General features: G+C 54.7%; 1 protein-coding gene across 1 annotated transcript; it reads left to right on the forward strand.

Annotated features, from left to right (window-relative positions):
• Nucleotides 1–4,049: 4,049 nt before the first annotated feature.
• Nucleotides 4,050–11,271, forward strand: LOC122379683. The gene is made up of 5 exons (XM_043362079.1): nt 4,050–5,872; nt 6,287–6,534; nt 7,576–8,020; nt 8,471–9,910; nt 10,341–11,271. The coding sequence occupies exons 1-5, from the start codon at nt 4,050–4,052 to the stop codon at nt 11,269–11,271; spliced, it is 4,887 nt and encodes a 1,628-aa protein (XP_043218014.1).
• The last annotated feature ends 2,044 nt before the right edge of the window (nt 11,272–13,315 follow it).

The following is a 13,315-nucleotide window of genomic DNA, read 5'->3' on the forward strand; positions in this document are numbered from 1 at the left end:
GCCCGCTTAGGGATATCGTAAACCCTTGAAAATTGTACTTGCATATAACTCAGCCGTTTCTGGGCCGATTGCGCTGAAACTTGGACTGTCGGCAGGCAGGGCACTCACCAAGCGATGTAGGGTCATGTGTCACAGGTGGGGGTGGACTCATGCACGTGCGCACGTGTGGGGTCCCTTTCTACATCTCAAGAACGGCTGGGCCGATTTCACTCACATTTTGCACACTGTTAGGGACAATTTAGACAGGTGGCTTACATAAGTCATCCGGAGTCTCAGTAAGCGCGTGCGCACGTGCAGGGGCCCATTTATATATCTCAAGAACAGGTAGGACGATAGCACTCAAATTTGGTAAAACCCCTCGGTCAAGTATGAGTGGGGCATGAGTATGCCGGCTATAGGTAGGATACGATATGGGAAGGGTAGGGTATTGGTAGGGTAGGGTAGGGTAGGGTAGGGTAGGGTAGGGTAGGGTAGGGTAGGGTAGAGTATGGGTAGGGTATTGTATAGGATAGAGGTAGTTTTTGGTATGGGTAGGATAGGGTAGAGGTAGGTTTGCCGTTTGGGTAGGGTAGGGTAAAGTTGGGTATGATAGGGTATAAGCTAGACATAGGGTAGGGTATGGGTAGGGTATGTATATTGGTAGGGTAGGGTAGGGCCTTTTGCGGCTTTTCCGATTGGCGGCGGTTAGGCGTGCGATGTGGGCGGTTTCCTTTGTTGCGGCGTTTGCGGCGTTTTGCGGTTGGCGGCGGGCAGGCGTGCGATGCGGGCGGTTTTTTGCGGCGGTGTTTGCGTTTTTGCGGTGTTTGCGTTTATCGGCACGCGGTCGTTTTTTGCGGCGTTTTGCGGTTGGCGGCGGGCAGGCGTGCGATGCGGGCGGTTTTTTGCGGCGGTGTTTGTGTTTGGTGGCGGTCGGGCGGGCGATGCGGGCGGTTTTGATTTGTTTCCGGAGTTTTTGCGTTTTTTGCGGTTTACGGCGGGCGGGCGATTTTTTATTTGTTTTTATTTATTGCGACGCTTGCGTTGGCGTTTCGGGCGTGCGTTTTGCGTTTGGGGCGGGCGGGCGCTTTTTTTCCTTTTTTCGGTGTTTGCGTTTGGGGCGAGCGGGCGCTTTTTTTGCGGTGTTTGCGTTTGGTGGCGGGCGGGCGATTTTTAGGCGTTTTCGGTCGGCGGTTAGCGTGCGTGCGATGCGAACGGTTTTATTTTTGCGGCGTTTTTACGTTTTTTTTTTGCGTCGGGCGGGCGATTCTTTATTTTTTGCGACGTTTGCGTCGGCATTTCGGGCGTGCCTTTGGCGCATTTTGCGGTGTTTGCGTTTTGCGGCGGGCGGGCGGCGTTTCACAATTCAAAGTCCCAACATTCGGATCTCCATAGCTCCTCGAAAAGCCATACACACCTACTATACAGTTTAATGAAGAAACTAACAAACTCTACTTATTAAACCTAGAAGTTTTGACAACCAAACTGATAATCCCCTTAATATATCTCGAACCTATACAGTTATCGCGTAAACCTGTATTCTAGTCGGATATATTATAAAAGAGAAGTTGTCGGTCTGTACGTCTGTGTGTCACAAACGAAAAGTGTCATCCACATCTGGGTGTCTTGCGCCGGAACGGCGCCATGTAGGGGCGTGAAATTTGGCAGGCTCCAAGCGTGGTCAAATCGAACGATCGTATTAAAATTTGGGCGCAATCCGACCAGGGGTGCGTCTCTGGTAGGGTCAAGAGCACGAGGCACGTTCGCCATTGGTTTAGCACGGGGCGCGAAAAATGGCGATATCGGCCGAAATCGGTCCGACGCGTGCTCCTTTCCGGGCTTATATCTTGACGACCGGTTGTCACAGCGACACGCGGTTGCCACCGATCGATAGAGGAGCGATAAAGCTAGCGTATTGATGTGGTTTTATAACGTTGGTCGCGTCACGTGCACATCAGGACCAATTGTTGTGAAAAAATTACCGTTTTCGTGCCTCGTGGAGGAAACATCGGTGCCGTTTGAAAACGGTTTGGCCGAATGAAATCGGTGTGGTACCATTTTTTAGGTAATTGCACGTGTGATGCAATGAATGAAAAGAAAAAGTGATTGCTACTACCACTTCACTAATAACGAAAGATTTATTTGAAAGTTTGATGCGCGCAGAGTGCGCTGTCCTTTACAACATCATAACGTATCGAAAACGTTGAAAATTGACCATGAAACACACATATTCGGATAGCGCATTCTTTTCTGATCAATATCCACCCAAAACATTATCAAAAAGTCAATAAACTTCCGTGAAAATGACTCAGGCATACCACCGTGTTTCGTTAACGTTAGACATATTTTCCGATGAAATCCGATCGATGGCTTATAGCCGGCATGTCATTAAACTTTTGCCAATCAGTCAGCACGGCATAGGCTACAAGGCACCGCCCGCTTAGGGATATCGCCAGACCCTTGAAAATTGTACTTGCATATAACTCAGCCGTTTCTGGGCCGATTGCGCTGAAACTTGGACTGTCGGCAGGCAGGGCACTCACCAAGCGATGTAGGTCCATGTGTCACAGGTGGGGTGGACTCGCGCACGTGCGCACGTGAGGGGGTCTGCTTCTACATCTGATGAATCCCTGGGTCGATTTCAATCAAATTTTGTACACTGTTAGGGACAATTTAGACAGGTGGCTCACTTAGGGACAATTTAGACAGGTGGCTCACATAAGTCATCTGGAGTCTCAGTAAGCGCGTGCGCACGTGCAGGGGGGTCCATATATATATATATATATATATATATATATATATATATATATATATATATATATATATATATATATATATAGGGTAGGGTTAGGATATATATATATATATATATATATATATATATATATATATATATATATATATATATATATATATATATATACATATTAGGGCATGAGTATGCCCTATTCAGGTAATGGGTACCCATGTACCCTACTGTCAGGTAGGGTAGGGTTTTCTATTGCGTGTTTTTCTATTGCGATACAGTGTGCACTCAGGTGGCTTCCTTCGACAAAAGCGACATTGCGGTACAGTATGCTAGCAGGCGTTTGATTTCGACAAAAGCGACATTGCGGTACAGTATGCTAGCAGGCGTTTGATAGTTCTGCCATCTAGCGCGTAAAAGGAAAGGTGGGGCGGCGCACGCGACATTGCGGTACAGTGTGCACTCAGGCGGCTTTATTCGCCAAAAGCGACATTGCGGTACAGTATGCAAGCAGGCGTTTGATGGTTCTGCCTTCTAGCCCGTTAAAGGAAAAGTGGGGAAAAGGAAAACCCGAATTCCTTTTTAGGATTCGGGTCCAACTCACCCTGAAAATGTTAAGGCCTGGCCACAGCGCACGCAGAAAATGTACATACCTATAGTATAGCCAGTCCCTTACACTACACATCAAAAAGTGACCGTCTGTCTCGTAGGGCTCAGATACTGTCAGGTGGATTGAGTCCCTACCCCTGCGCCCCTTATGCCGCAAAAATAAGAAGATTTAAACGATACTAAATGCTTATGTTATAATATTAAAACGCTTATCACACTAATGATGGTATAAAATAAATAAATAAAAGTGGATCGCACTTCGTTATAATAGACAATAATTCTTTTTTAAATAAAAATACTAAATGATTGTCACATTAACGCTGTTAATGCATAACCATTGCGGTTATTCTGCCTGGGGGATCGATAAACGCCATAAGCAGTGAACGCAAACAAATTACTTAATTAAGAGGAACCAGTGGGTAAATAGCATAACTCATCTGATTCAGAGGATGCTTGAGTAAAAATAACGAATGGAATGCAACAATATACATATCTTTTTATTTCATATTTAGACGTATTATGCGCATTTGCCGCTTTGAAATATTTTGTTTACATTTCGCGTCCTTCAGTGAAAACCGGTGTAGACGGTATTATCCGTGACAGCTCCCGTTGTTTCCTACCACCATGAGAATGCCTTTGTATATAGCGTTATTTATTGTGCAGTGTTGTGTGAAGGAGTGTTTCGTGTTGAATTGTGTGGTGTGAGAGCGTTTCGTGAATGCCTGGGCGCGCGGGCCAAGCTGCCCGTGAGCGGAACGCGGCCGCCCAGCGGCGGCGTCGTGAGCGCCTGCGGCAGGCCCAGCGTGAGGCCGAGGCTCTGCGCCTGGCCGCCGAGCGTGCCGCCGAGCGGGGGGAGGCGGCGGCGGACCGTCCCGCCCAGGACGTGGCGGACGGCGCCGTCGATGACTCTGACGGGGAGCAGGCGGAGGCCGAGCGGGAGGCCGCTCGGGAGAGGCAGCGTCAGCGCCGCGCCGCGATTGATGATGCAGAGCGGGAAGCGGTGCATCTGCTGAACGTAGAACAGCAGCGTCAGCGTCGTGCCGACCTGCAGGAGGAGGAGCGGGAAGCCGAGCGACAGCGGGACGTAGAACGGCAGCGTCAGCGCCGCGCCGACCTGCCAGAGGAGGAGCGGGAGGCCGAGCGACAGCGGGACGTAGAACGGCAGCGTCAGCGTCGTGCCGACCTGCAGGAGGAGGAGCGGGAGGCCGAGCGACAGCGGGACGTAGAACGGCAGCGTCAGCGTCGTGCCGACCTGCAGGAGGAGGAGCGCGCGGCAAGGCGTGCTGCCGACGCGGCGGCGGCGGCGCGGCGGCGGAGGGCGGCGCGTGAGCGCGGCAACCGGTCCGCCTGCGATGCCGAGGCAGTGCTAAGTGGCCGGCAGCAGGTCGCTGTCCAGGACTTGGGGCAACGGAACATCAACTGCGAGCACTGTGGCGCACTGCGCTGGCCGTCGGAGCGCGCCACTCTGTGCTGCCAGGCCGGCAAGGTGCGGCTGGAGCCCGTGCCGGCGCCACCGGCTCTCCTGCGGCGCCTGTGGACGGAGGACGACCTGCTGGCCCGCACTTTCCGAGAGCACTCCCGCCGCTTGAACACGGCGCTCAGTCTCGCCTCAATGACGACGCGGGAGGTGCGGCCGGCGGACGGTGGCTACGCGCCGTCCGTCGTGATCCAGGGCCGCCTCTACCACCGGATCGGCCCGCTGGAGGCTGGCGACGGCCACGAGCCATCGTTCGCCCAAATTTATGTGAACGACCCGGCCTGCGCAGACCCGGCGACGGAGGCGGCCATGCGGCTCGGCCACGTGCCGCTGCCGCGAGCCACCAGCCCGGCGGTGCGGCAGCGCCTCCTGACACTGCTGGAGGACCTGCAACTCCTGTTACGCGAGGTAAACCCTTACGTGCAGGATTTCATCCTGGCCTCCGAGCTGCCCGAGGACCAGGTGGACCAGCAGCAGCTGGTCATCAGCGCCGAGGCCCGCCCGGCCGACCAGCACCGCCGGCGCTACAACCCTGCCGAGGGGTTCAGGGAGGTGGCCGTGCTCATCGGCGACGAGCCCGTCCATCAGGACATTGTTCTGCGGCGTCGGGCCGGTGCTGACGGCCCGGCGCTGCAGACGATCAACGAGACCCACCGCGCCTTTGAGGCCCTCCACTACGTCCTCCTGCTGCCCTTCGGCACCGACGGCTGGCAGCCCGGCCTGCGGCACGCGGTGCCCAACGCCCGCGGCGTGTACGGGCAGCTCACGCTGACGCAGTACTACGCGTACCGCCTTCAAGAGCGACCCGGGATGGACGACACCCTCCTGCGCGGCGCGCGTCTGCTCCAAGAGTACGTCTGCATGGCGTTCGCGCGCGTCGAGACGCAGCGACTCCTGTGGGCAGCACGCAACCAGCAGGCTATCCGCGCCGACCTGTATCAGCGCTTGGAGGACGCGCTTCCGGCGGACGCGCTCGCCGAGCAGCGCGAAGGCGAGCAGCGGCTGGGTCGGCGCATCATTCTGCCGGCCAGTTTCACAGGAGGTCCGCGCTTTTACCAGCGCCGGTGAGTTTTGCCCTATCCATAGTGATCATGAGCGAATCTCTTTTCAATATTTTTTTCGGATCATGAATTTATGTCAGTGTTTTAATCGAAAACAATGTCTGTTAACTTGGCAAAATGAGGTATATAAGTATCTGTGCAGCTTAAACTAATAACTTTTAACAAGGACATTGAGCTACTTTTACCAAATCTGTATCTAATCTGCACCAAATGCGTACCAGATAGCCGTCGTGAAAACGGCTATTAATGCAGTGATGACGGTTTGATGCATATGCCGCTACCGCGGTAACATGCTGTAAATGCATCACATTTGACTAATATATGTACAATCGGTAGCCGAGCGAGGTATCCACGTATCTACCCCTCAAAGTCAAGAGACAAATTGATATTGATTGTCATCAATGTTTCGTTTTGCAGCTACATGGACGCCATGGCGATCGTCCGGGCTCTCGGGAGGCCGACATACTTCATCACATTCACGTGCAACCCGGACTGGCCCGAGATCCGCGCGGCGCTGTTGCCCGGCCAGGACGCCCAGTCGCGGCCAGACCTGGTGGCGCGCGTGTTCGGCCAGAAGCTGCGCGTCCTTCTGGATGAGCTGACCAAGCGTGGCATCTTCGGACGATGCGTGGCTATCTTGATGGTCATCGAATTCCAGAAGCGCGGTAAGCCTAAGCAAAATCTGCTTCTTTTACACACTATTTAAACGGCGCCCGGGTTGGTCTCTCAACCAAATTCGCCATAGAGGTGGGGGGGGGGGCGTTTTGGCTACACCAGATTTTATCGGAAAGTACCTAAGCAGTGTTGTAAGACGCGGTGAATGCAATAGATACTCTTTAAGATCTTTGAGAATCATACAGGTCATTCTTTGATGATCAGGTCATGGCTGAGGTCACTGAAATATTCCGGTTCAGTGTGTCATGTTCACCTGTGTCCCGATGTTTGAGAGTGTTTTCGACCAAAAGAAGAGCATTGCAATTTTATACCATTGACTTATAATGGCGAGGTCACAAAATTTACCTGACCTTATAGGTCACCGATATCAAAATTTCGAGATATAGGTACAAATTGTTGGTACGTTGATCCCTTCATGCAATAGCCGAGTCTCAAACTTCTGGGATGTATATTGTAGGAATGACCGAGCCACAAATTTTCCAGAGGTATGGTAACTTGACCTGGTGACCTGACGTTATGTGGCCTGGGGTCAATTTTTTTACACACGATGCGAAATTGATGTGTCATAAGTGATACCAGGTTTCGCAGCGCTACGCGCCGCGGTTTTCCTTACACTTGCAAAAAAAACTGACACATGTGGCCAAAAACACCCTCTCCCTCCACCAGGGAGTTAACGGCGGTACGAATCTGACATTGTTTGCCTATACCCACGGCTGTAGGCTTTGTTTCTATTTGTTGTCGTTCAACTATCACACAATGATATCTTAATGGCTAATTGTCATGTTTTGGCCAGTCGCCGGCAGCCCAGAATATAAACGGTGCGAATTTTTACCGACGCATGTTCCGCAATGCACGCGTGTTGTGCGGTACAGTCTACCCCTTTATTACGCCGGCAAAAACTGAACGGCTAAATCGGCACCAAGATCAATTGACGCGCAATTCCGGCGATATCAATGAAGCATTGCACTGCACCATTGTGCCGCTCTCGGGTGGCTGTACTGTTTTGACAAGCGTCTGCGTGTTGTTTTCAGGGCTGCCCCACAGCCACATCCTACTGATAGTCCGTCAGGAGGATCGGCCGCGGACCGCCGACGACGTCGACGCCGTCATCTCGGCCGAACTGCCCGACCCGACGCAGTCGGACCAGGCGCGGCGGCTCCACGCCATCGTCGTGCGGTCGATGGTGCACCGGCCGTGCAACACCATGCGGCCAGCCCCGGCCTGCATCATAAACGGCCGCTGCGACAAGGGTTTCCCCAAGCCGTACGCGGCCGTCACGGAGTGGCGGGACGATTGCCCGTACCCCGTGTACCGGCGACGGGCTGCAGCAGACGGGGGACATGAGACGGCGCGCGACGGCCGGCTCATCACCAGCCAGTGGGTGGTGCCGCATTCGCCGTACCTGTCCCTCCGCTTCGACGCGCACGTCAACGTCGAGGTCTGCTGCAGCGTGCAGTCCGTTAAATACCTCTTCAGGTAAATATACTGAGAGTGTAGTGTGCCTGTTCAGAATGTCACATCGTTTTAATTCAAAGCGTCTTTTGATGCGCGCGTCTTGATGGGATGCAGCAAACGCATCATTCAAATGATGCATGTATCTATAAGTCCTATTCATGTCAGATTAAAATTAGAGTTTGATTTTATCGAGAGCTGCAAAGTGTCTTATTGTGAATCGGACCCGAACGATTGTTCTGACACATGCTGAGGGAATGTATGACCCATTCAACCCAATTTAATCCAAACTTCGACCCCGGCTAACTGTTGATCCAGCTGATCACCCATGTAATTCACGTTGATTCAGTGTAACCCAAACGGAGCCAATGTTTTCCCGCCTGCTCCTGTGACATGAATTCAGCTATCCAAGTTCTTTCGCACCTCGAGCTAGCGTGCATATTGGATTGTCTAACAGTTCGTCGATGTTTTCAGGTATATATACAAGGGCCCCGACCGGCAGATGGTGCGTGCCGACGCCCTGGTCGGCCTTGACGACGAGATCGCCGCGTACCAAGATCTCCGCTCGATTGGCGCCAGCGAAGCCTGCTGGCGCCTATTCGAGGAGCCCATCAGCCGCCAGCAGCCGACCGTGGTGACGCTGCAGGTGCACCTGCCCAACCAGCAGCTGGTGTACTTCGAGCCCGGCGGTGAGCAGCAGGCCATCGAGGCCGCCCGGCGCACCCAGCTCACCGCCTGGCTCGAGTACAACCGCGACTCGGCCGCCACCGACCCCCAGTGCCGGCAGCTGCTCTACCCGGACTTCCCGTCCGGCTACACCTGGCAGGTCGGCCAGAAAGTCTGGCGGAAGAGACGGCAGCAGCAGGCGACGGAGGCCATCGGCCGGGTGGTGTACCTGTCACCTCGGCACGGCGAGGTATTCTACCTGCGAGTCCTCCTGCACCATGTGCCGGGCGCTGCCTCCTTTGAGGATTTGCGCACGGTCGCTGGCGTGCTGTGCGCCACCTACCGGGAGGCGTGCGCGGTCAGAGGCCTCCTCCTTGAGGACCGCGAGTGGGAGGCCACCATGCGTGACGCCGCCCACGCGCAGATGCCCGCCCAGCTGCGACGCCTGTTCGGCGTCATCCTGCTCTTTTGCACGCCAGCCGCTCCGATGCAGCTCTTCGAGCGGCACCTGAACGACATGGCAGAGGATTTCGCGCGGCGGCACGCCGGTCTGCCGGACGACCTGCAGGCGACGCTGGTGCTGCTGCAGCTGGAGGAGCAGCTCCAGCAGGCCGGCAAGCAGCTGGACGAGTTCGGCCTGCCGGTGCCCACCGCCGAGCAGCGCGCGCTGGCCGCCGACCTGGAGCACGCCGACGCCGAGCGGCGACACCTGCCGCGCCTCATCCAGGAGGAGATGGAGCACGACGACGCCGAGCTGCAGGACCAGCTAGCCGCCCAGCTGCCCGTCCTGCTGCCGTCCCAGCGGGACATCTTTGACCGGGTGCTGGCGGCCGTCGACGAGCACCGACCGCTGGCCGTCTTCGTCGACGCCGCCGGCGGCACCGGCAAGACTTTCCTGTTTAATATGCTGCTGGCGGCGGTGCGCGCGCGTGGAATGGTGGCGCTCGCCGTGGCATACAGCGGCATCGCCGCGACGCTGCTGGAAGGTGGGCGCACATTCCACTCGCGCTTTAAGGCGCCGCTCAACCCCGAGGCCACGTCAACCTGCGCCATCGCCGCCCAGAGCCCGCTGGCCGATCTGATTCGGAGGACGGCCGTTATCGTCTGCGACGAGGCGCCCATGGCGCACCGTCACCTGCTTGAGGCGTTCGACAGAACGCTACGCGACGTCACCGGAGAGGACGAGCCGTTCGGCGGCAAGGTGGTCGTCCTCGGCGGTGATTTCCGTCAGATACTGCCTGTCATCAGGTGAGCATTGCTGTTTTGTCCATGTGTGTGTGTGTGTGTACATCTCAAACTGAGCAATGTCTGTGTTAACGGGGACTGATATTAAGAGCAGTCATGTGAGCTTCGGCTAATATTCGCTTTATTAAATCATCGAAAAAGAAGTTAGTAATTAATGAGAATAAAGTTGCTAAATTGCTTATAAGGCTATCATCAGTCGATAATAACCCATCAACACAGTGTGTATTCATATAGCATATTTCAGTTGTGCGTTGAAAAAAATGTTAATCAATATCATGAAATGCCAACAAAAGAATCTAAGTGTTCATTTAGAGAAATGGTTTATATGCTTATAGTCTTATTATAGATCGCTAGAACATTTTCAGCAACTTTCAGACAACTAAAAAGTTTCGACAGCAAAAGTGTGACATTTGGCTCGCTCCCCGTTTGGCAGGCACGGATCACGCGCCGCGGTGGCTGGCGCCTGTCTGCGCCGGTCGCCGCTGTGGCGCCACTTTGTAGTGGCCCAGCTGCGCACCAACATGCGCGCGCGCCTGGCCGGCGGCGAGGACGGCGCGGAGCTGGAGGCGTTCGCCGACTGGCTGCTCCAGCTGGGCGACGGCCGTCTACCCGGGCCGGAGGACGGCTTTGTCCAGCTGCCTCCTGCGCTGACCATGGACGCCGACGTCACCGCCGTCATCGACTGGGTGTTCGACGGGCTCGCCGACCACCACGACGACCACCAGTGGATGGCGTCGCGTGCCGTGCTGGCGCCGCGCAACACCCGAGTGGACGCAATCAACGCGGCCGTCACGGCGCTCTTTCCCGGCGAGGAGGTGCACCTCCTGAGCGCCGACAGCCTGGAGGAGGAGGCGGAGGACGAGCTGCCGGTACCGGTGGAGTACCTCAACACCATCGGTGCTCCCGGCCTGCCGGCGCACGACCTGGCCCTCAAGCCAGGAATGCCGCTGGTGCTGTTGCGGAACCTGGCCGCCACCGACGGCCTCTGCAATGGGACGCGCCTCATCGCCGGACGCATCCTCAGCCCCCGTCTGCTGGAGGCCACCATCGCCTGCGGGAAGCACGCCGGCCGGCGGGTGCTGATCCCTCGGCTGCCGCTGCAGCCACCGGACGGCGTGTTTCCGTTTCGCTGGACGCGCTGCCAGTTTCCAGTGCGCCCGGCCTTCGCCCTGACGATCAACAAGGCGCAGGGCCAGACGCTGGGACGGGTGGCCGTCTTTTTAGACGAGCCCGTTTTTAGCCACGGACAGCTTTACGTGGCGGCCTCGCGCGTCGGCCGAGCCGCCGACCTGCGCTTCGCCCTGCCGGCCGGCAGCCAGGGCGCCACCCGTAACGTGGTGTACGGTGAGGTGCTCGATGACTAGCCGTGCCCACGACGGCGATGGCGACAACCACGACAACGACGACGAGCTCAGGTTGTTTACCCGCAGGCATCGGTGAGCTTTGCACTACCTGTCGGGATTTCTCCTGTAAAAAAGAAATGCAGTCCGATGTGGCAGCCTCCACGCGGCGGGCTGTGGATGCTACTAATAGCCACACAAAGCTAACGGTGAGTGGTAAGTATTAAATCATGATGAATTGAAGAGGGGCCTATTTTCTACGAATTCATACAGTTTCCTCAATGTCTTTTTTATTTGCAATCGTTGTGGTGCTGTGAAGGTAAACAATGTTTTGAAACCCACCAAACTATAAAAAGCCCAAAACTGTACAAAAGGAAGCATTACGTGATAATACATTGGTTATATTTGCACAAATCACACTTAAAACAAAAATAATTTCAAAACAAACGTGTCCATCTGTATGTGTGCATATGCCCTAGAGACAGTATTGCGGTACAGTGTGCATTCAGGCGGTGATACGGCAGACGCGGCACTGCGGCACAGCGTCCATTCAGGCGCATGACACTCCTGCCATCTAGCGAGTAAAAAGGAATGTTTGGGTGGCTATGCGAGCCGCACTTATTGGGTAGGTATGGGCACTCGATTACCTACTTGGCAATCTTCAAGAGAACAACCTTTCACCATTTAAAGCATCAATAATATCCATGATATTGAACAAACGAATGTGATAGAATACAATTAGAGTAGTTTACAGCGCTGATGTTAAAACCGTATGTATGTTGTGTTACGACTTGCTGGTTGTTATAGGAGTGCACTAGAATAAGGTGGGAATAGAGCCTATGAGTAGCGTATGGGTGTAGGTAGGGTATAGGTAGGGTAGGATATGTATATGGGTAGAATAAGGCTTTTTGCGGCGTTCCCGATTGGCGGCGGGAGGGCGTGCGATGCGGGCGATTTTCATTTGTTGTGGCATTTGCGGTTGGCGGCGGGCGATGCGGGCGATTCTCATTTTTCGAGGCGTTTGCGGTTGGCGGCGGTCGGGCGGGCGATGCGGGCGGTTTTCATTTTTTTGCGGCGTTTGCGGTTGGCGGCGGGCGGGCGCGCGATGCGGGCGGTTTTTATTTTTGCGGCGTTTGCGGTGTTGTTTTGCGGTTGGTGGCGGTCGTTTTTTTTTTGCGGCGTTTGCGGTTGGCGGCGGGCAAATAACGGCCCGCATCGGGCGGGCGATGCGGGCGGTTTTCATTTTTGCGGCGTTTGCGGTTGGCGGCGGGCGGGCGCGCGATGCGGGCGGTTTTCATTTTTCGAGGCGTTTGCGGTTGGCGGCGGGCGGTTTTCATTTTTTGCGGCGTTTGCGGTTGGCGGCGGGCGGGCGCGCGATGCGGGCGGTTTTTATTTTTTGCGGCGTTTGCGGTGTTGTTTGCGGTTGGAGGCGGTCGTTTTTTAATTGTGCGGCGTTTGCGGTTGGCGGCGGGCGGGCGTGTTTTTCTTTAATAATTCAATGTCCAAACTTTTGGATCCGTAGTGCTCCTCGAAAAGCCATGCCTACCTACCATTACTATACATTTAGATAAAGTAACTATCAAACTCAACCCTACTTATATAAACATACAAACCAAACTAATGGCCCCATCAACAATATCTATCCAAACGTACAGTTATCGCGTAAACCTGTATTCTAGTCGGATATATTATAAAAGAGAAGTTGTCTGTGTGTCACAAACGAAAAGTGTCATCGACATCTGGGTGTCTTGCGCCGGAACGGCGCCATGTAGGGGCGTGAAATTTGGCAGTCGACAAGCGTGGTCAAATCGAACGATGGTATTAAAATCTGGGTGCGATCCGACCAGGGGTGCGTCTCTGGCGGCGTCGCGAGCACGAGGCACGCTCGCCATTGGTTTAGCACGCGGCGCGAAAAATGGCGATATCGGCCAAAATCGGTCCGACGCGTGCTCCCTTCCGGGCCTATATCTTGACGACCAGTTGTCACAGCGACACGCGGTTGCCACCGATCGATAGAGGAGAGATGAGCCTAGCGTATTGATGTGGTTTTATAACGTTGGGCGCGTCA

Source organism: Amphibalanus amphitrite, unplaced genomic scaffold (assembly GCF_019059575.1).
Source record: "Amphibalanus amphitrite isolate SeventyFive unplaced genomic scaffold, NRLGWU_Aamphi_draft 000082F_arrow, whole genome shotgun sequence".
In the NCBI taxonomy this organism is placed as follows: Eukaryota; Metazoa; Arthropoda; class Thecostraca; order Balanomorpha; family Balanidae; genus Amphibalanus; species Amphibalanus amphitrite.

What these genes read in the sequence shown, in the direction of transcription:
- LOC122379683 (XM_043362079.1), top strand. Translation starts at nt 4,050, where the DNA reads ATGCCTGGGCGCGCGGGCCAAGCTGCCCGTGAGCGGAACGCGGCCGCC. An exon ending in CCGCGCTTTTACCAGCGCCG is followed by an intron (nt 5,873 to 6,286) that starts GTGAGTTTTGCC and finishes TTCGTTTTGCAG; the next exon opens with CTACATGGACGCCATGGCGA. An exon ending in CAGATACTGCCTGTCATCAG is followed by an intron (nt 9,911 to 10,340) that starts GTGAGCATTGCT and finishes CCCGTTTGGCAG; the next exon opens with GCACGGATCACGCGCCGCGG.